General features: G+C 40.6%; 2 protein-coding genes across 2 annotated transcripts; both read left to right on the top strand.

Annotated features, from left to right (window-relative positions):
• Positions 1-771: 771 nt before the first annotated feature.
• On the top strand, positions 772-3,073 carry LOC105215836 (putative odorant receptor 85e). The gene is made up of 5 exons (XM_054225341.1): positions 772-1,329; positions 1,399-1,598; positions 2,200-2,485; positions 2,558-2,818; positions 2,912-3,073. Exons 1-5 carry the CDS (start codon positions 772-774, stop codon positions 2,975-2,977), a joined length of 1,371 nt encoding a protein of 456 aa, XP_054081316.1. The 3' UTR covers positions 2,978-3,073.
• A 9,167-nt stretch (positions 3,074-12,240) lies between these two features.
• On the top strand, positions 12,241-14,551 carry LOC105215835 (putative odorant receptor 85e). Its single transcript, XM_011189995.3, has 5 exons — positions 12,241-12,921; positions 12,992-13,191; positions 13,704-13,989; positions 14,073-14,333; positions 14,419-14,551. The coding sequence occupies exons 1-5, from the start codon at positions 12,364-12,366 to the stop codon at positions 14,482-14,484; spliced, it is 1,371 nt and encodes a 456-aa protein (XP_011188297.1). The 5' UTR covers positions 12,241-12,363; the 3' UTR covers positions 14,485-14,551.
• Positions 14,552-20,506: the final 5,955 nt, after the last annotated feature.

The raw sequence follows: 20,506 nt of genomic DNA, 5'->3' as shown, positions 1-20,506 counted from the left end.
CTACAGTTACGTGAACAAAACTATTATACTCCGTACAATATGTAGCTAAAGTATAAAAAATATACACGAATATGTCTATGCTGGCTATTTTGAGGACTTTGGCTACGACTAAACATTAAACACTTAATTACAGCAGGAAAAGTTTTCTGAGGCGTTGACAAAAAGTTTAATGTTTTGAATTTATGCTATGCTCAATATATACGTACATATTTACATATGACGTCACATATAGCATTAGGAATACGGCTACAGGGGTATGCAATTTGAATACTGGAGCAAAAACTCAAGTGATGGGCCTTAAAAGTCGACCTTTCAACCTTTAATGGGAATTAATAGTTAATCGAAGAAATACTGAAGAGGAATGTACCGGCATCACTAAAGCATATAATTTCCCGATGTTCATCGGTGTTACCTCGGTTTAACGTAAGTTTCATTAAATGCAGCAAGAGTTTTTTTGGTTATCATATACCAAATCGTTCGTTTACTGTCAAAGTGACACATTCATGGGTTCGACTCTACAATCATTCTTATTGTAAACCCCTTTAACTCAAATTGATTACCGAACCAGGATGTTATTAAGTTGATTGTAAAAATTATATTACTGACCTTTAATTACTTATAAATAAATAAGTAGAATACAGGAAATTACTTTACTTTTATCTTTAGGTCCTTTTGTCTTCATCCAATATAAATATTTGTCTTGAAAACAGTTAACGCTGCAGTTTTATCGTCACATCAACCGAAAAAGTATCTTCATCAAACAAAGAGAATATGAAAGAAAGAGCAGAAAGGAATACCAGAGAATTAGAAAGCAACAAGCTACTCTACTCCAATGAGGATAAGCCACGTATTCCAGACTTGTTCGTGGCACAAGTAATCTGTCTTAAAGCCACCGGACAAATTCCAATGAATTTAGGATACGGTCTAGGCTACATCTACTGCTTCATCATGATCATACAATCGCTCCACATGGCTGTGCTCTTTTTGAAGACCGCCCATGATAAGCTGTTGCATGGCGAACTGGCGGAGATTAGCGACGCACTCACCATGACCATCATATTTTGGTTCAGCGTTTATGCGGCCACCTATTGCTTCCTGCGTTCACAGCGTATATTGGCTTTTCTGCAACGTATCAATCATCATTATTGGCAACACTCGTTGCCCGGTTTGAGCTTTGTGTGCTGGCATCGCACTTTTGTTTTGGCTAAACGCATCACTGTTACTTGGACCTTATCTTGTGTGGCTGCTACGATTTTGTATGGTTCAACCCCGTTGGTGATGGGTGTGCGCGCTCTACCATTGAAGTGCTGGTATCCCTTTGATCCATTGGTAGTTGCCTCTTTTGGAACAAATTATTAATTCTTTTACTCTTATAATTATTGTTATTTTGGCTTACAGCAACCTTACGTCTACGAGTTGGTGTATGCTTTGCAATTGTCGACTCAGGTAATCATGGGCGTTACTCTTGGCAATTGCTCGGCTTTGTTCGTTTCGTTGGTTATACTTATGTGCGGGCAGTTCGATGTGCTTTACTGCAGTTTGAAGAACCTGAGCTACTATGGTCATTTACGTGCCTTCTGTGAAGTGGAAAAATTGCGGTAGGTCAAATACAAGGTCACCTGTATTTACTAGTATTAATGAACTTTTTATCACTATTGATCCGGAATTTGATACGGAATTTTGAAGATTATTCAGTTTTATAAAGATAATGCAGTAGTCTGTCGGGTTTGACCATGCTGTCAAATGAATATTTTTATTCAGAGGTACTAATCCTCCGAGTATCCGTGGCGGATAATGTTATAGTTCTTATTATCTTTTTTTTGCAAAAGTATAATAATTCTAGAGAATTCAGCAGAATGAAGCTGTATTTTCCTATATTTTGCGGGCTCGTTATTCTCTCGTACGTTGGTGACGAAGATCGCACGAAGCTTACTTGATACAACTTATTTGTTGTTGATCTTCTTACTTCAAACCACATTTGTCAATGAGTATTAGCGCCCTGTTATAATGCAGCGAAATGGAGCTGCAACATCTATCAATCGATATTTTGCCTTCTCTGCTCTTATAAAACAGGATTCGCTATTGTCCAGAAATATGGATTTCTTAGAATTCCAGTTGTTTTAAAACCAATTAATCTAATATATTTAATTTTAATCTAAAAAATTATTTAATATATTTACTTTGAATACTTTTCCTTAGCAAAGAACAATCAGCACTTCCAAACACTGCTGATGACGAAGTGAATCAGTATATGTATTGCCAAGAACACTTAGCTAATCTCTCGACAGTTCAACATTTATATACTCAAGAGCCAGCTGTGTCTTTGCCGGAAGCTCTACATTTGGGCGTAGTGCAATGTGTACAATTGCATCGCTTTATTCTGGATGCCTGTAAGGAGTTGGAGGAACTTTTTAATCCTTATTGCCTTGTTAAATCGATACAAGTTACTTTCCAGCTTTGTTTATTGATTTTTATTGGTGTTGTGGTAAGTTGTTATTATTGAAACCTTAACGATTTGATTTTTACTTCACTTTTGATTTTGCTCTTTTCGCTCCAGGGCGAACGTCAGATAGTGCGCATTTTGAATTTGGCCCAATATGCGTTTCTGACATTCGTCGAGATGTTGATGCTTACTTATTTTGGTGAATTGCTGCGCGGTCATAGTGTACGCTGCGGTGAGGCATTTTGGCGCTCGCAGTGGTGGACCCACTCCATTGTCATACGTAAGGATATACTAATATTATTGGCGAATAGTAAGCGTGCGGTTCGACTGACGGCGGGAAAATTCTTTGCAATGGATGTGGAGAGACTACGGGCGGTAAGTGTTGGAAATTTGATTTTAGTGTTGAGTTTCACAGTTAAGCGGCATTGGAGCGTAGAAAATGTTCAATTTTATGTTTACATTTTTCAGGTGGTAACTCAAGCATTTTCGTTTTTGACGCTTTTACTGAAGTTAGCGGCTAAGAATCCAAAGTAAATGAATTAATCAATTGACTCAATATATATTATTTACATACATACATATTTAAATAAACGTTAAAGCAACTGTTTTTCGACACAGGTTTCAAGCGTGCATGTTATTCCTTTAATCATTTTTATACTCTCGCAACAAAGTTGCTAAGAAGAGTATTATAGTTTTGTTCGCATACGGTTCACGGTTGGTTGTGTCCAGAAATAAAAGAGTTAGATATAGGGTTATATATATTAACATGATCAGGATGACAGTAGAGTTGAAATTCGGATGTCTGTCCGTCCGTCTGTCCGTGCAAGCAACAACTTGAGTAAAAATTGAGATATCTTAATGAAACTTGGAAAACATATTCCTGGTCACTCTGAGGTTGCTTTCGAAGATGGGCAAAATCGGACAATTGCCACGCAAACAAAATGGCGAAAACCGAAAACCTATAATGCGTCATAACTGATCATTTTGATATATATGTATAACCCTATATCCAATTCATTTAGTTTTAGGACTTACAATCAACCGTTATGAGGACAAAACTATAATACTCTCGTAGCAACTTTGTTGCGAGAGTATAAAAATGTATTTTTTTTTTAAAAGGGGCCGTGGCATCTATTTTTATATATCTTGCAAACCAAAAAAACTGTATAAACCAAACTTTCTGCAGTCGTTTCTTTTAGCTATTTCCTTATATATAGTTCCTGTTACTCCTGCATGGAGCATAGGGCTGTGTCCTTATACAGTCCAAAAATGAATGAATTCGGATAATAACCACGCCTACCTCCCATACAAAGGTTATGTTGAAAATGACTAAAAGTGCGTTAACTCACTAACGAAAAACGCCAGAAACACTAAGAAATGACACGGATGGAATATGGGCGAAATCGTTTCCCAACCACGCCAACTTCCGATATATCACAAAATTTTGAATTCCATCTGTTTCGTTCACTTTATAATATATACATTAGGAACCATTGAAAATAGCGGAATACAACTGTACACAAATACTGTATTTGAGCTGTGACATCACTTGTGAAAAAATTGTCAAAATCGGAACATGACATTTCAAGGCCCCTGATATCGAACATGAAGAACTCAGTGCCTAAGGGTAATTTTTCACCGATATAAGTAAATCTCTCAGATATTTTAATGTAATTCAGGGGGAATTTTTTTCTTATAACAGTTTGTTTCTGTACCAAAAATGTTTAAAATCGGGCCATAACTTCCCCTAGATCCCATATACCTAATTATATATTGTATCTTGGTGGTGAAAACGAGTGAAATCGGTTCAGGAATTACCTCTGTACCCATATACTATTTATGATGATTTTCGTTTTTCTATTCGGCATAAAGAATTTATGGGTCGAATTGTGTTAATTGTAAAATAACATCAATAAATTGCGAGAGTATAAAATGTTCGGTTGCACCCGAACTTAGCCTTACCTTACTTGTTTGTAAAGTAGGATCAATACCTCACGACTTCCGGTCTGAGACCAAGTTTGGGACCCAAATTAATAGGAGCACAAAATTGGTGTTGGATAGCGCGCACGTCAACAAATACAAGGAAGGTTCGACATCGAGAAGCTGCAATCACAACCGACAGCTGAACGATTCTCTACTCGAGCACTCGTGCTCTCTGGGAACCGAAACTATTGGCTTTCGGAAAAGTAAACAAAAAACAGCTGGTATGATGAGGATTGTCGTCTCTCAGTGGAGAGAAAACAGACTGCCTACATCCCAATGTTGCGATCGACGGCAACACGGGCGGGATGGGAAAGATACCGAGAGTCAAAGAGGGAAGCGAGACGCATTTGCAGATAAAAAAAAGAAAGAGGCCGAATTCGTGAGTATGAATAGCTTGACAAACTGGCCGACAGGGGTAATGCTCGAAAATTCTTTGAAAAGATTCGGCGACTAACAGAAGGTTTCAAGATCGGAGCACACTCCTGTAGGACCTTCAGAGGTGATCTAGTGGTTGTTGTACAACATCAGGAGATGGCGAACACGCTTCCCCAACCGATAACGATGGAACAGACCTGGAAAATCGACAACAACTGACCAGATATTCACCATGCGCAAAATCTTGGAGAAGACTCGTGAAAAGATGATCGACACACACCATCTTTTTGTCGATTTTAAAGCTGTTTTCAACAGTACGAAAAGGAGCTGCCTCTATGCCGCGATGTCTGAATTTGGTATCCCTGCAAAACTAATACGACTGTGTAAACTGACGTTGAGGAACACCAAAAGCTCCGTCAGGATCGGGACTACTCCGAGCCGTTTTGTACCAAAAGAGGTTTCAGACAGGTTGACTTACTATTGTGTGACTTCTTTAACCTGATGATGGAAAACATAATACGATCTGCAGAGCAAAACAGAGAAGGCACAATTTTCTATAAGAGTGTACAACTGCGGGCGTACCCCGATGATATCGATACCATTGGAAACAACACCCGCGCCGTTAGTTCTGGTTTTTCCAGACTGGATAAGGAAGCGAAGCGTGTGGTGGTCTGTTGGTGAATGGGGACAAGACGAAATATCTCCTGTCATCAAACAAACAGTCAGCGCATTCGCGTCTTGGCTTCCACGCCGCTGTTGACAGTCATAACTCTGCTGGATCACTCTTGCCAACAGGTGCTATTGTGGAATGGCAATTGAAAAGTAAAGTCCTCTCTCGACGAACAAAAACCAAACTCTACAAGTCCCTCATCATCCCCGTCCTGATGTATGGTGCAGAAGCGTGGACGATGTCAACATCCGAAGAGGCGACACTGGGAGTTTTCGAAAGAAAGGGTTTGCGGTAGATTTATGGTACCTTAAAAATTGGCAACGGCGAATTTCGCAGACGATTGAACGATGAGCTGTACGACTTATACGACGACATTGACATAGTTCAGCGAATAAAAAGACAGCGGCTACGTTGGCTAGGTCATGTTCTTTGAATGGACGAAGATGCTCCAGCTCTGAAAGTGTTCGATGCAGTACCCGCTGGTGGAAGCCGATGAAGAGGAAGATCTCCACTCCGTTGAAAGGACCAGGTGGAGAAGGACCTGGCTTCACTTGGCATTACCAATTGCCGCCAAACTGCCAAAAGAAGAAACGAATGGCGCGTTTTTATGGACTCGGCTATAACCATGTAAGCGGTGTCTCTGCTAGTCAAGAAGAAGAAGGAACAATTCCTTCCCATATTTTCCCATACTAATATAAGGAACTAATCACCATATATACGTATTATTTATTCTCTACGGAATGAGAATGGCAACACCAACCATGGCACTAAATGCTATTTTGCACGTTGCAACCGTGCATTTACAGGCCGCTCCATTACGGCTCGTGATGGCGTACTCAGTGGGCACAAAAGGTCCCAACAGGGACACTCTGGAATGCACAACGGAGGTGTGTGATCACTCCTACAGCAGAGAAGCAGTACTGGTCTTGGGTTCGATGATAGTACGCTGTAAGCCAGTTAGGGAGTAATCTGTAGTCCACTTGTGCTAAAGCGCTGGTCATGCAGACTGGACATTGTCCAATAAGTACACATGCGGTGAGATAAGGGACGCATGGCTACTACTTAATACTAAACACTTAGGTTAGGTTACTCTGGCAGGTTATAACGCCACACTTAGACCAGTTTTGGTCCTTTGGGAAACCAGATGGAGTGCCGTCACTTGGTTAATGAGGAGTAGTCATCCTTTAGGATGCCAGCGCTTGTTGCGAATTTCAAAAGGCTTTGTGGCTTTACCAACGAAATCTCTTCCAGATTAACGTAATGTGCAGCCCCCAAATGCTGAAGTCGTTGTCTTGATAATGTAGGATATTCACAGAAGAGGTGCTCCACTGTTTCTCTGGTGCCTTGCTCTTGACATTTCCAGCAGTCTTCACCATCTTTCAGCCCCATCTTGTAGGTGTGCGCCGTCACAAGGCAGTGACCAGTGAGTATGCCGACCATATTCCTACATTTGCTTCTATCGAGCGCCAATAGAAATTTCGTGTACATCTTATCTACCGCCTTGCACATAACTTTTGCGGTTTTGCATCCCGGTATATTCTTCCAGCGCGCTTTGAACTTTTTTACCAAGTTTCTGTCTAGATCATCATATAGACAGTGTATAGGTCTATCTGCGTTCATCATATTTTCGGATGACAGTTTTACGCCTCGTTTGGCAATCTCGTCCACTATCTCGTTACCTTCTATGCCCTTGTGGCCTAGCACCCAGTAGAATTGAAGTCGCCTATTTCTGGCAACATCATCCACTGCTGTTCTACCACTTAAGACACTTTTGGCCGATATGCTGAAGGAGGATATTGCCTTGATTGCCGCCTGACTGTCTACGTATATGTTTACTTTAGAGTATCCTGTTGGTGCGCTTAAGGATAGCTCAGCGGCTTTTCCAATTGCAAACACCTCCGCTTGAAATATATCCCCGCGCCTATCCCGTCCTCCATTTTCGAGCGATCCGTAAATATGTTTATGCTATGCCCTTACGCCAGCCATCTCTTTCTTTGAACCTTCTTTCCCATTTGAAAGATGGGGTCAGGTAGTCGGTGTCCGCCAAATTACCATTACCCACTGAGCTATGCCCAAAGGTTCAATACTTAAATTCTCCTGCTGCCATAAGGCGCCCCGCCGATTTTGCCCCGCTGTTTTCAGCGAAGAAATCTATAGGCGGCAGGTTTAGTATTATTTCAAGAGCCGTCGTTGGGGTGGTTCTTAGTGCTCCCGTTATGCAAATAGCCGCACGCCGCTGAACCCTTTCCATTGGCTTTCGATACGTTGATTTCCCTGCGCCTGTCCACCACACTAGAACACTGTAGAGCAGAATCGGTCTTACCACTGCTGTGTAGCACTAGTGCATAAGAGAGGGAGAAAGCCCCCAGGTAGTACCCAGCATTTGCCTGCACGCATATAAAGCATTGATGGCCTTTCTTACTCTCTCATCTACATTGTACTTCCACAGACTACCAGGTGCTTGGTACTTGGTATGGTCCTTGAGAGGGAGTCCTATCCCATTTAGCGAGGGGTGTCTCCATGTGGGAATTTTGTACTTCCTCGTAAAAACAAGCAAGTCAGTTTTCTCCGCATTCAATCCCAAGCCTGCATGAGTTGCCCAGTTCAGTACAGTACTGAGAGTAGTTGTCATTATGTTGCTAATAGTGTGTAGACACCTGCCCGTTATTAAGATGGCAATGCCGTCCGCATATGCTACTAGCTAGGGGCTTTGCCGTCTAACTTCCTTAATAGTTTATTCACAACTAATGTCCATAGGAGCGGAGATAACACCCCACCTTGTGGGTACCTCTGCGGACCTCCTTGGTCATTCTGGCATCATTCCATTCTGCTAATATCCTTCTTGAAGTCAAGAGGCTTTTGACCCACCGTTGTATTGCAGTCTCAACTCCTATTGACTCGATACTGTTCAGAATGGCTTCCGTTGACACGTTGTTAAAAGCTCCGGAGATGTCCAAGAAAGCTCCGAGGGCATATTCCTTATATTCCAAGGCTTTTTCGATGCTGAATACCAGCGAATGCAGTGCAGTCTCCACGGATCTGCCCTTTGTATAAGCATGTTGCGCTTTAGACAAGCTGCCGGGAGGCGCTGCATCTCTGATATGCGCATCTAGTATTTTCTCTAGCGTTTTCAAGAGGAAGGAAGTTAAGCTTATGGGTCTGAATTCTTTCGAGAAGGTTGGGTTGTTTTTACCTGCCTTTGTTATAAACACAACCCTAGCCTCTCTCCATGAATGCAGCACATAGCCGAACCTCAAGCACCCCCTGAAAATCGTTTTTGACCACGGCACAACCAACCATTGAGCTTTTTGCAGATTGGCAGGAATAATTCCATCCGTACCGGGTGATTTAAATGCGTCGAAGGACTGGATTGCCCATTCTATCCTCCATTCTGTTATGATATTTTCGGGTACACTTACAGCCCTATTCCCTTCGTTAATGGGACTAGCCGTGTTCTTGCAGCCCGGGAAGTGCACACTGAACAGGTCTTCTAATGAATCCTTACAGTTATCCGTCCACCCCCCGTCATCTTTGCGAATTAGACCAAGCGGGCAGGGCTTTTGGATAGTAGCTTCCTGAGCCTCGCTACCTCGTTGGTCTTTTCCAAGCTGCTACAAAAGTTTATCCAAGACTGTCGTTTGGTCCAGCGCACCAACTTTTTGTAGTCCCTTAAAAGATCCTTGTACTCGTTCCAACAGTCCTCTCTTTCTGCTAGTTTGGCTCAGTTGAACATATCACGTACCATGCGTCTATGCAATCCGAGCTCCTTGTTCCACCAAGGGGGCTTCGTTTTGCGCTTTAATCGTATAGTTGGACACGCGGAATGAAATGCTTTATTGAGAGCATTTGTGAATAGATTCACGCCTGCTTCTACTTCTTCATGAGAATTGAATACGCAAGGTCTTAGTCTTGTGTGCTCTAGTATTTGAACATAGAAATCCCAGTTTGTATTTCTGGGATTCCTCCTAACGTCTACCTTAATTTTCGGTTCAGATGTTATAGAGAAGTAGATGTACCTGTGGTCAGAGAGGGACGGTGTACTTAGCACTCTCCAATTCTCTACCATTGCTCATCTACCGGTATAGAGTGTTATATCTAAGACTTTTTTGAGGTGGGTCCTATATTTGTAGGCTTCTCCCCTCGGTTAGCTATCACTAGACTACTTTGTAAAATGAAGTTGAGTAGAGACTCACCTCTTTGATTAATGTCGGTGCTGCACCAGATCGTGTGATGGGCGTTGGCATCGGCTCCCACTACTAGCGCCTGCTTCCCTCCTCTGGATGCCGCTACCAGCCTATGGACCTCCGCCGTGGGTGCCTCGTCATCATGTGGCAGGTAACAGGACGCAAGGAGTATAGGCTTATCCTTGACATCCTTTACCGTCACAACAGTCAGGTCGTCTGTGGACTAAAGCCACATCGTAGCCGCCCTTCTCTAAGTTGAGATGGAGCTCGGCGGAGGCGATCCTACATTTGTGGAGGTTCACCTGTATTACCCTCAGCTCTCGGTTCTGCATTTCCAGAGTGCTGGGTCGGTGCCTTCTTCACCTCCTGTAGGACCAGTGAAGTCGCCAGGATCTCTTCTAAATCGAGATCCTTCTCCACTTCACCTTTCTCGAGCGTTTTTACGTTGCTGTCTGCGGGGTGGCGCTTCTTGAGGCGAAGGAACACGCTCCCAACGCCCCACGCCATCTTCCCGAACCTTCCGTACAGAATATAGTCCGCCGCCTTATTGATCTGGAGGATGTAGCTTTAGCCTCCATCTTCATTTGAAGATTTTGCCACGCTCAACACCCTCCAGTCGCTAGTCGGCACGTCCGGATTCTGCCGTTGTAGCAGCCGCGAAGCATATTCCTGGTCCACTACGCGAGGTATAATTACCTTCGCCTTGGGCACCGATGGAATATCATTGCGGTCCACCACCTCCAGTCTCCCATTCTCCTATAGGCTAGGAAGCGTTTTGACTGCTTCCTTTACTCATATAAGCGACGGGTCATCCTTACACTTTAAAATTTTAACTCCGCTAAGCCACCCAGCTCCATCAAATGTGGGCATGGGCGCGCTTGGCTGAGCATCCATCCATGCGAAGAGGGCTTTCAATAGCTTCATTTCCACTATTTTCCACCGCTCCTGTGACATCTGCCCCAGCGGGTTACTACGGTCAATGAGTGCCACGATCAGATGTCGTTTCCCAATCTCACTGGCCGCCGCCGCTGCTTTGGATGTCATTGGTCTGTCGTCGGCGTGCCTGACTTGTTGCTTTTCAGCAACGTCCTCGCACTTCCTCTTTTTCGCTGGTGCCTTTGGTTCGCTCTCCGTCGAACGCTGCCTCTTTTCAGCTATGTGCTCCTCAATCCGATTAGCAAATGCTGGATCCGAGGCATTGCACCAGTTCCGTGTTGCGAAATGAGCACGACCGGTCTTCACCTCCTCTCTGGCCCAAGCCAACCTTTGCACCTCATCTTCCTTCAGGTTGGACTTGCCCTCGAGGCGGTCACATATTCCGACCACCGCCTTGTATCTGGCCTTAGCTTTCATCCCCTCCTTGTTAGGCTTCTTCCGGGGCCCTCTCTTGTTACCAGAGTTGCTACCCACGGTCGACAGCTCAGGAGAACGAAGAAGCTCTTCTTCCTTTTCAGCGTTGATGCTTACGGCACTTTCTTGGTCCGAGTCTTCGAGGACTGTGGCACCAGTGCGCTGTAAGGTTGGTTTGGTAGTAGTACTGCAACCACTGCAACCTGCTCCCGTTGCAGTGGAGGTGTGGCCGCTGGCGACACAGCTCTCGCTGTGCCCGCCGGTGGTAGCAGCCTCATCTCCCACCGACGTTTGGGCTGATATCCCAGCCCGCTTTTCATCCTTTATTGCGCTCTCCATTGTGAGTTTTTTGAGTTCGGGGTCCTCTACCCCTAGCGTTTTATACCTACCGCCAGGCACCTCAATAGCAATGACCGACATCTTCCCCCATCCATCTCCCTTTGGGGAAGCGTTAAAAGCAGTCCACCTCAGGGAAAGGAATGGAGAATTATGCCATCCTTCGCTGGATGACGCCTGCCACCACTGTCATGACGTAGCCAGCCAAGCGGCAGCTTGAGTCCACGACAGTGCAAGCAGCGCCACCCATTGCCCAGTCGACACCCGCGCGGAGGATATAGGTAAGAGTATTTTTGTCGACCACTAAACACTTAATTATATTCTGAAAAGTTTCGACAGGCGTTGACAAAAAGTTTAATGTTCAGAATTTGTGATATACTCAGTGAATACACATATTTAATTCCATATGACGCCTCAAATAACAAGAGGAAAACGGCTAATAGGGGTGTGCAATTGGAATACTGGAGCAAAAACTCAACTGATGGACTTTAAAAGTCGACCTTTCAACCTTTGATGGGAATGCACAATCAATCGAAGAAACATTGTACATCCATAGAAATGTACCGACGAAACCGAAAAGAAATTATTCATTTGAGCTCGATTTATTGTGAGTCTTATTAACTTAAATAAGGTCTTTCGTGTTTGGTCGTTTAAGACATTACTTCAGATAGAATTCAGTAGATAAAAACTCGGATTGTTCGAGAAATACCAACAGCAATGACCTTGTTATGGTACTTTGAGTGCGCAACTAATATTGCCACATTAATGGTTTCGACTCTTTCTTATTGTAAAACCCTTTAACTCAAATTGATTACCGTGCTAGGAGGCTTTTAAACTGTTTATAAACATTGATTGTTATTGAATATTAAATATTTATAAATAAATTAAAACAAAAATGAAATTTCATTAATTTTCTCTTTTCTACATTTGAGTTCATCCAATATAAATATTTGCCTTGAAAAGTGTTCACGGTTCAGTTTACTTCGCCAAATCAACCGAAAAAGTCTCTACATTAAACAATAATGAAAGACAAAACAGCAAGGGACGTCAGAGAATTAGAAAGCTCCACATTACTTTACTCCGATGAAGACAAACCACGTATTGCTGACTTGTTTGTCGCACAAGTAATCTGTTTCAAAGCCACCGGACAAATTCCATTCAATTTAGGTTACGGTCTGGGCTATGTCTACTGCTTTTTCGTTATCACACAAACCCTCCACATGGCTGTGCTCTTCTTGAAGACCTCCTACGAAATGCTGCTCAACGGCAAACTGGAGGAGATTACCGACGCACTCACAATGACCATCATATTCTGGTTCAGCGTTTATGCGGCCTGCTATTGGTTGTTGCGTTGGCAGCGACTGTTGGTATTTCTACGGCGTATCAATCACCATTATTGGCATCACTCGTTGCCCGGTTTGAGCTTTGTGAGCTCGCATCGTACCTTTGTTTTGGCAAATCGTATGTCTATTGTGTGGACGGTGGCCTGTGTGGCCGGTACATTGTTGTACGGTTTCGCTCCGCTGGTGATGGGTGTGCACGTGCTGCCATTGAAGTGCTGGTATCCCTTTGATCCGTTGGTAGGTGCTTTGTTTGGGACAAGTTCTTAATTCATTTTTTATTTATAGTTTTTGTTATTTTTATTTACAGCAACCATATGTCTACGAGTTGTTGTACGTTTTACAATTGTCGGCGCAGATGATAATGGGCGCCACTTTCGGCAATGGCTCTGCTTTGTTCGTTTCATTGGTTATACTTATGTGTGGACAGTTCGATGTGCTCTACTGCAGCTTGAAGAACTTGAGTTACTATGCTCGTTTGCGCTCCAGCTTTGAAGTGGAGAAATTGCGGTAGGTAAAATATTGTTGGACTGGAAGCTCAGAAGCATTTGGGCATGTATCCATTAGGTGTATATTTTCAAAGGTATGAAATATTATAAGAGGAATTCGACTTAAAACTGCCTCTCCTCAGAGCGCTGATCTCTCTACGAAGCACCAACTTGAGCTAAATTTGAAAAACTTAGATTAAGTTCGAAAGAAGACGGCAAGTCCGCCTTGAAAAATTAGTTGTCTAATGCTAAACATTTTAATAATTTTGTGTCGAAGATCGTACGAAGCGAACTTGTTGTTGATCTTCTTAGAGTTCAATGCGCTTTCCGATATAATTTATTTCAAACACAACAAAGTGATCTTATAAATGGAAAAACAGAGCTTCAATTGCAACCATTCTTCCTTTTACATTCAGATCGTGTCTTCTAATTGTTCACATAAATATTGAAAACCGAATGGGATAACAGAAATTGAGCTTCCTCAGAGAAAATATTTTATTAAATCCATGAAATTACTAAATTCCCTCTTCTTAGCAACGAACAAGCAGCACTGCCAATAACATCCGACGATGAACTGAATCAGTATATGTATTGCCAGGAACACTTAACCAATCTCTCGACACTTCAACTTTTATACACTCAGCAGTCAGCGGTGACGTTGCCGGAAGCCCTGCATATGGCCGTAGTGCAGTGTGTACAATTGCATCGTTTCATACTGGATGCCTGCAAAGAGTTGGAGGAACTTTTTAATCCTTATTGCCTTGTTAAATCGATTCAAGTTACTTTCCAGCTTTGTTTATTGGTGTTCGTTGGCGTTGCGGTGAGTTGTTGTTACTGAAATGCTACTGTTGTATGTTGCCACAGCATCGAAGCTGATTTTCTCGTTCTCTCCATTCTTGCCAGGGCGAACGTTCGATGGTGCGCATTTTGAATTTGGTTCAATATGTGACGCTGACATTCATTGAGTTGTTGATGTTCACTTATTTTGGTGAATTGCTGCGCGGTCATAGTGTGCGCTGTGGTGAGGCATTTTGGCGCTCACAGTGGTGGACACACTCCGTTGCCATACGTAAGGATATAATAATTTTATTGGCGAATAGTAAGCGTGCGGTTCGGTTGACGGCGGGTAAATTCTATGCAATGGATGTGGAGAGATTGCGGTCGGTAAGTGTTGGAAGTGCGATTTTAGTGTTGAGTTTTACAGTTAAGTGGCATTGAAGCGAAGTAATTGATTATTATTAATTTTTAGGTGGTAACTCAAGCATTTTCGTTTTTGACGCTCTTACAAAAGTTGGCAGCTAAAAATCAAAAATAAAAATATTAGAAATTGCTTCCGTTATTATTGTGTATGTGTATATGAATAAATGCTAATGAGATCAGGGTTTCTAGTTTCGATTTTATTTAATTAATCGTTTAGAAATAGTTAGCTTCTTCTACATCTTCAGTTATTGCAGTAAGTAAACAGGTTGAATTTTGTCGAAACGATAGCGGAATAAAACTTTACACAAATATGCATATCATCTGTGACATCACTTGTGAAAAAATTGTCGAAAACGGACTATAACTTTCCAAGCCCCAGATGTCGAACATGTTGAACTCAGCGCTAAGGAGAATTTAATGTAATTCAGAGGAAATTATTTTCTCATAATAGTGTGTCTCTGTTCGAAAAATTATTAAAATCGGGTCATAACATCTCCTAACTCCCATATACTTAATTATAGGTTCTTCAAAAATACGGTGGGCTTTAATCTGTATATATGTATTGGTTAATAAGTGAGATATCTTAGCAAAATTAAGTGAGCGAATCATCTTGGATATAGTATGCCTTGCTGGTGAAAATGAATGAAATCGGTTCAGGAATTACCTCAGCCCTCATATAGTATGTATGACGATTTTCGTTATTCTATTAAACTTTATGCCGAATTTATGGGTAAATTGTGTGTTATCTTAATAAAATTTCTTCAATAAATTGCGAGAGTATAAAATGTTCGGTTACACCCGAACTTAGCCTTTCCTTACTTAATATTAAATGATTTGCTCTATAATAAAATTTTCATGAAGCTGTATACCTCAAAATTATGACGGGACCAAGAATTGTCAGAAATGTTTTTTCAAGGGAAATCGACCAATTCATAAGTAAGATAATAAGAGAGGCAGGAGAGGAGGATGACATATATAGATGACATATATAGGTATGATTCTGTGAAACCATTTGGATAATGCTTCATGCTGCTGCTAAAAATACCAATAATATACGTGTATGTAGATACTTTAAGTAGTTATATCAGATAGCAGTCAGTAGATTACACACGGAAAAACTGAACATCTCTATTTTTCAAATTCAAACGAACAAAAGACAAAATACAAATAGCAAACAACAACAAAAATTAGAAAATCGAATTAAGCCAAAAGTTTGCGTTTCTCGCCAACAATTTTTCGTTCTAATTTAGTAAAACAAAACACACAAGAACACTTTAAACTCTCTTATCGACGTGATGAGTTTACAAAAGACATAAAATGAATAAAGGAAATTTTCGAAAAAAAAAACAAAAATACCGTCAAAGAAAGGAAGTGGAAGCAGATTGTTACAAATTTCTTTGTATGCATTCGGAATAACTGTAAAAGTGACATTTGTAAAATAATAGCAAAATACCGCCCCCACCAACAGCTGCGAGCAAAAAAGTAATCGAATAAAAACCATTTCAAGGCAGCAGAAAAGGTACGACGAAAAAACGGCGCATTGTGCGTGGGCTCAGCACTGCTGACTTGGCAAGCACCACGTGAGTGAAGTACACGCATTCAAGTATTTTTGTAAGGCCTGGTGGTCATAAAAAAGTTTTCAACTCATTGAGGCTTTTCATTTCACGTTTGTAGAAAAAGCAAATAAGCGACGCGGTCGCTCATAAATTGTATACGCGTTTGTTATGTGGCATGTGTGTGGTTGTGGCGGAAGTTTTTACCAAGAAGTATTGTGAGTAATTTCGTTTGTTCATTGGGATGTGAGTGGATAGACAAATGCCAACACTTGTGAGTCAATCACAAGACAAACAGATAGGTACAAATTGTTAAACTTCTTGCGTTGTCTTTGTTGTTGATGTAATTAATTGTGTGGTTGGAGACTTTGAATTTTTCACATGTATGTAACTTACAATGTATTTCTTGTGGTGTAAACATTTGAAGTACTAAATCAGCTGGCTTAACGGTGATAATAGATTACAAAGCTTCCAGATGTAAGTACTGATTGAACATCTTTAAATTTTTGACAACAAAAGGGAACCAAAGTTTACTTAATTTAGAGCTTTTGTGACAATTCAATTGTTTCTATAATAATTATTTTTCTTGCGAAAACGTATATAACTGTATGGTGTGGATGTGATTATATATTTGTCATGGGCTATCGATTATTTTCGCTTCGAGAACTTCCATAGATTTTGAATATAATATTCATTAATTGCACAGGTCCACAAAAAAAATCGATGAAAGGTTTCTTTGACCAAACATGGTGTACGTTATGTATTTTGGGCCGCTGAAACCGAATCTGAAGTCCGTTTTGCTCCATCACATTTTTTCCTAACCTCAAAATACATGTCGGATTTTACTTGACAGAAAAAAATTTAAAAATATTAACGGATTAAGCTTAATTTTGGGATAGAGGGGTTTTGAGGGGTCCCTGAATACAAAATTAAAGACAAATTTTCAAAATACAAAATGGCGGATCCAATATGGCTGTCGGAAATATTTCTTTAATATTTTTTTTTAATTTTGTAGTTTGAAAATTTACCTTTACAGAGGTAGTCAAAATTATTTACACATCGTACGTTTTTTTACATGTTTCACAGAAAAAGCTTTTGCTTGTTGTTGTTGTTGTCGCAGGGTAACAAAATGCTATGTTGTTGTAAACCTTGATCTATTCCTGAGCGAATGAAGTCAATTTGGCTAGAATAGCTAGAAATATGGCGGAGATATAAGCAAATGAACTACAGGCTCGCAGTAGTCAAAAGTATTTACACAAATTTTTTTTGCGTCAAAAGTATTTACACACAATTTGAAATGAATTACCCTGTTATTTTTTAATGATATTTTTTTTTGTTTTTTAATTTTAATGTTTAGTCTAAGTTACTATTCTAAGGCGATAAATTCATAATTGGTTACATCGTCTTTGGTATCAATTACAGCTTATTTTATGGTCCGAATTGATTCAACACAATTGTGCGCTAAGTTAACTGTTAAATTAGACCAAATGTCGATAATTTCGGCGTTTTCGGTTATTATATCAATTGACCTCTGATATTTAACGAAACACCAAATATTTTCAATAAAGTTTAGGTCGGAACTCTGCGGAGGTCAACTGGATTTGCTTCACTTAAAAGTTTTGTTGGTAACGATCCTTTATGAAATGGAGCATTGTCCTGTTGTAAAATTTGGTCAATAGTTGGAAAAGACCGACTAACTACCACAGTGGCATGGTCATGTGAGTTCTGATAAATCCGGATGATTTAGGGTCCCTAAATTAGTACCAAATCACCAGAACTTAAGTAAGGAAAACTTACCCAAAAAATCATAGTGTCACCTCCGACTCTACTTAGCACCTAAACTGCATTATTCTTTCTCTCACGTGGTAAATGCATAAAGCCTTTACTAAAGAAGCCCTGGAATTAAAATTTAGCCTTATCTGCCCACGACAGGCTTTAGGATGCAATCTGTGGCAAATGAGAGGCATATTGATTTTTCGGAATCGGATCGGTTTCGGAAATATTGACCATTTTATGCACAACGTAGGCATTTATGTTAATTTTTTTAAGGTCCTGAGCAGTGTAGCATCATTGACTGTTCATGCAATATGCTGATTCGATGGTGCTGCAATATTAATAGGACTAATTGTGGGATTTTGCATGACAGTTCCTACTAATCTTCTACATTATCTTCGAGTTATCACAGGTTTTTACCCAGTTCTCTTTAAAGTATCCTTGCAATTGTTCGTCTCCTTCTTTATAATAATATTATAAACAGTATTCCTTTAAATTCTATAAATTTTTACTAACTCCGAAGCCGAAACCCCAGTCTTAAACTTAGTAACAGTCTCCGATCTAGTTATAATCGATAATTTCTTTGTTTTCTGCATTTTATTTACCATTTTTTATATTTTAAGGCTGAGTTAGTTTGTTCTGAATGCAATAGAATCCAATTACTATTATTGCTCAAACCAAATCCAAGGATAAAGGCTAAAGCGCCGTGTGTAAATAAAGGGTGATTTTTTAAGAGCTTGATAACTTTTTAAAAAAAAAAAACGCATAAAATTTAAAGATAATTTCATTTAAATGTTGACCGCGGCTGCGTCTTAGGTGGTCCATTCGGAAAGTCCAATTTTGGGCAACTTTTTCGAGCATTTCGGCCGGAATAGCCCGAATTTCTTCGGAAATGTTGTCTTCCAAAGCTGGAATAGTTGCTGGCTTATTTCTGTAGACTTTAGACTTGACGTAGCCCCACAAAAAATAGTCTAAAGGCGTTAAATCGCATGATCTTGGTGGCCAACTTACGGGTCCATTTCTTGAGATGAATTGTTCTCCGAAGTTTTCCCTCAAAATGGCCATAGAATCGCGAGCTGTGTGGCATGTAGCGCCATCTTGTTAAAACCACATGTCAACCAAGTTCAGTTCTTCCATTTTTGGCAACAAAAAGTTTGTTAGCATCGAACGATAGCGATCGCCATTCACCGTAACGTTGCGTCCAACAGCATCTTTGAAAAAATACGGTCCAATGATTCCACCAGCGTACAAACCACACCAAACAGTGCATTTTTCGGGATGCATGGGCAGTTCTTGAACGGCTTCTGGTTACTCTTCACCCCAAATGCGGCAATTTTGCTTATTTACGTAGCCATTCAACCAGAAATGAGCCTCATCGCTGAACAAAATTTGTCGATAAAAAAGCGGATTTCACATTTCGAACCGAACACTGATTTTGGTAATAAAATTCAATGATTTGCAAGCGTTGCTCGTTAGTAAGTCTATTCATGATGAAATGTCAAAGCATACTGAGCATCTTTCTCTTTGACACCATGTCTGAAATCCCACGTGATCTGTCAAATACTAATGCATGAAAATCCTAACCTCAAAAAAATCACCCGTTACTTTTGACTACTGCGAGTCTTCAGTTCATTTGCTTATATCTCCGCCATATTTCTAGCTATTCTAGCCAAACTGACTTCATTCGCTCAGGAATAGATCAAGGTTTACAACAACATAGCGACAACAACAACAACAACAAGCGAAAGTTTTTTATGTGAAACATGTAAAAAAACGTCCGATGTGTAAATAATTTTGACTACCTCTGTAATTTCGAATCAGTGACCTCGAAAATCCCTTTTCGTAATCAGGTAATCAGGGACGTAAATCAAGGACTCAAAACCCCTCTATCCCAAAATTAAGCTAAATTCGTTAATATTTTTAAATCTTTTTCCGTCAAATAAAATCGGACCTGTATTTTGAGGTTAGGAAAAAATCCTGACTTAATGGAGCAAAACGGACTTCAGATTCGGTTTCAGCGGCCCAAAATACATATACTACACCATGTTTGGTCAAAGGAACCTTTTATCGATTTTTTTTTGTGGACCTGTGTTGTGTTTAGTGATTCTCGGAGAAGTCCAATCGGTTGATCATGACTTCAAATTCTAATTTCTAATTATCTAGAGAGCCGTTTCTAACTGTGATCGCCCTCTATAAGTCTTATGATACGTATCTGGAAGTATTTCTGATACAAATCTTGTCACTAAATTCTGTTAGCCATTTCAAGAGATTTAAAGTTCATATGGAGCTAATGTTAAGTGTCGTACCACGGATATGAGAAGAAGTCGTTGATTGATATACTAAGACAGTACGTTCATTATTTAATCTCACCGCTTTTTTAAGCCTCTATTGCAAGAGATCTATCGTGTGATATATTCTCTTCGATGGTTGCTGTGACCGAATTGCCAATTTTCACATCGAGTTTCTGCGTCATTAAATGACCGTCGACGCACTCAAGCAGTGGACTTCAATCGGCGATTCTGTCCTATTAATCGGTAAGGAGATATTTTCTTAGATTCCTTTGGTATGTTTAACATCAACTAATTGGAAAGAAATAATACGGTCACAGGGTTCTGCAAAACCAAATTATTGAACTTTGAAGCCGCATTGAAGAAAACTCGCGCCGAGAACCGGACTATCCACTTCTACTTCTAGATCTCCAGAAAACAAAACGTATTTTTATGCGTAGATCGACTCTCATTCGTAAAATCCGCTTATCTTTTGACCTATGACCTACCTTGAGTTCTAAGATCTTACTTACTTTGTTTCTAG

This window comes from Zeugodacus cucurbitae, chromosome 2, assembly GCF_028554725.1.
Source record: "Zeugodacus cucurbitae isolate PBARC_wt_2022May chromosome 2, idZeuCucr1.2, whole genome shotgun sequence".
NCBI lineage: Eukaryota > Metazoa > Arthropoda > Insecta > Diptera > Tephritidae > Zeugodacus > Zeugodacus cucurbitae.
This window is presented reverse-complemented; position numbering and strand designations above follow the sequence as displayed.

Bases quoted from the DNA above. Each gene is read 5' to 3' on its own strand.
- LOC105215836 (XM_054225341.1), top strand. From the start codon at position 772: ATGAAAGAAAGAGCAGAAAGGAATACCAGAGAATTAGAAAGCAACAAG. The intron at 1,330-1,398 runs GTAGTTGCCTCT...TTTGGCTTACAG, and splicing joins GGTATCCCTTTGATCCATTG to CAACCTTACGTCTACGAGTT. The intron at 1,599-2,199 runs GTAGGTCAAATA...ACTTTTCCTTAG, and splicing joins TGTGAAGTGGAAAAATTGCG to CAAAGAACAATCAGCACTTC.
- LOC105215835 (XM_011189995.3), top strand. From the start codon at position 12,364: ATGAAAGACAAAACAGCAAGGGACGTCAGAGAATTAGAAAGCTCCACA. The intron at 13,990-14,072 runs GTGAGTTGTTGT...CATTCTTGCCAG, and splicing joins TGGTGTTCGTTGGCGTTGCG to GGCGAACGTTCGATGGTGCG. The intron at 14,334-14,418 runs GTAAGTGTTGGA...ATTAATTTTTAG, and splicing joins ATGTGGAGAGATTGCGGTCG to GTGGTAACTCAAGCATTTTC.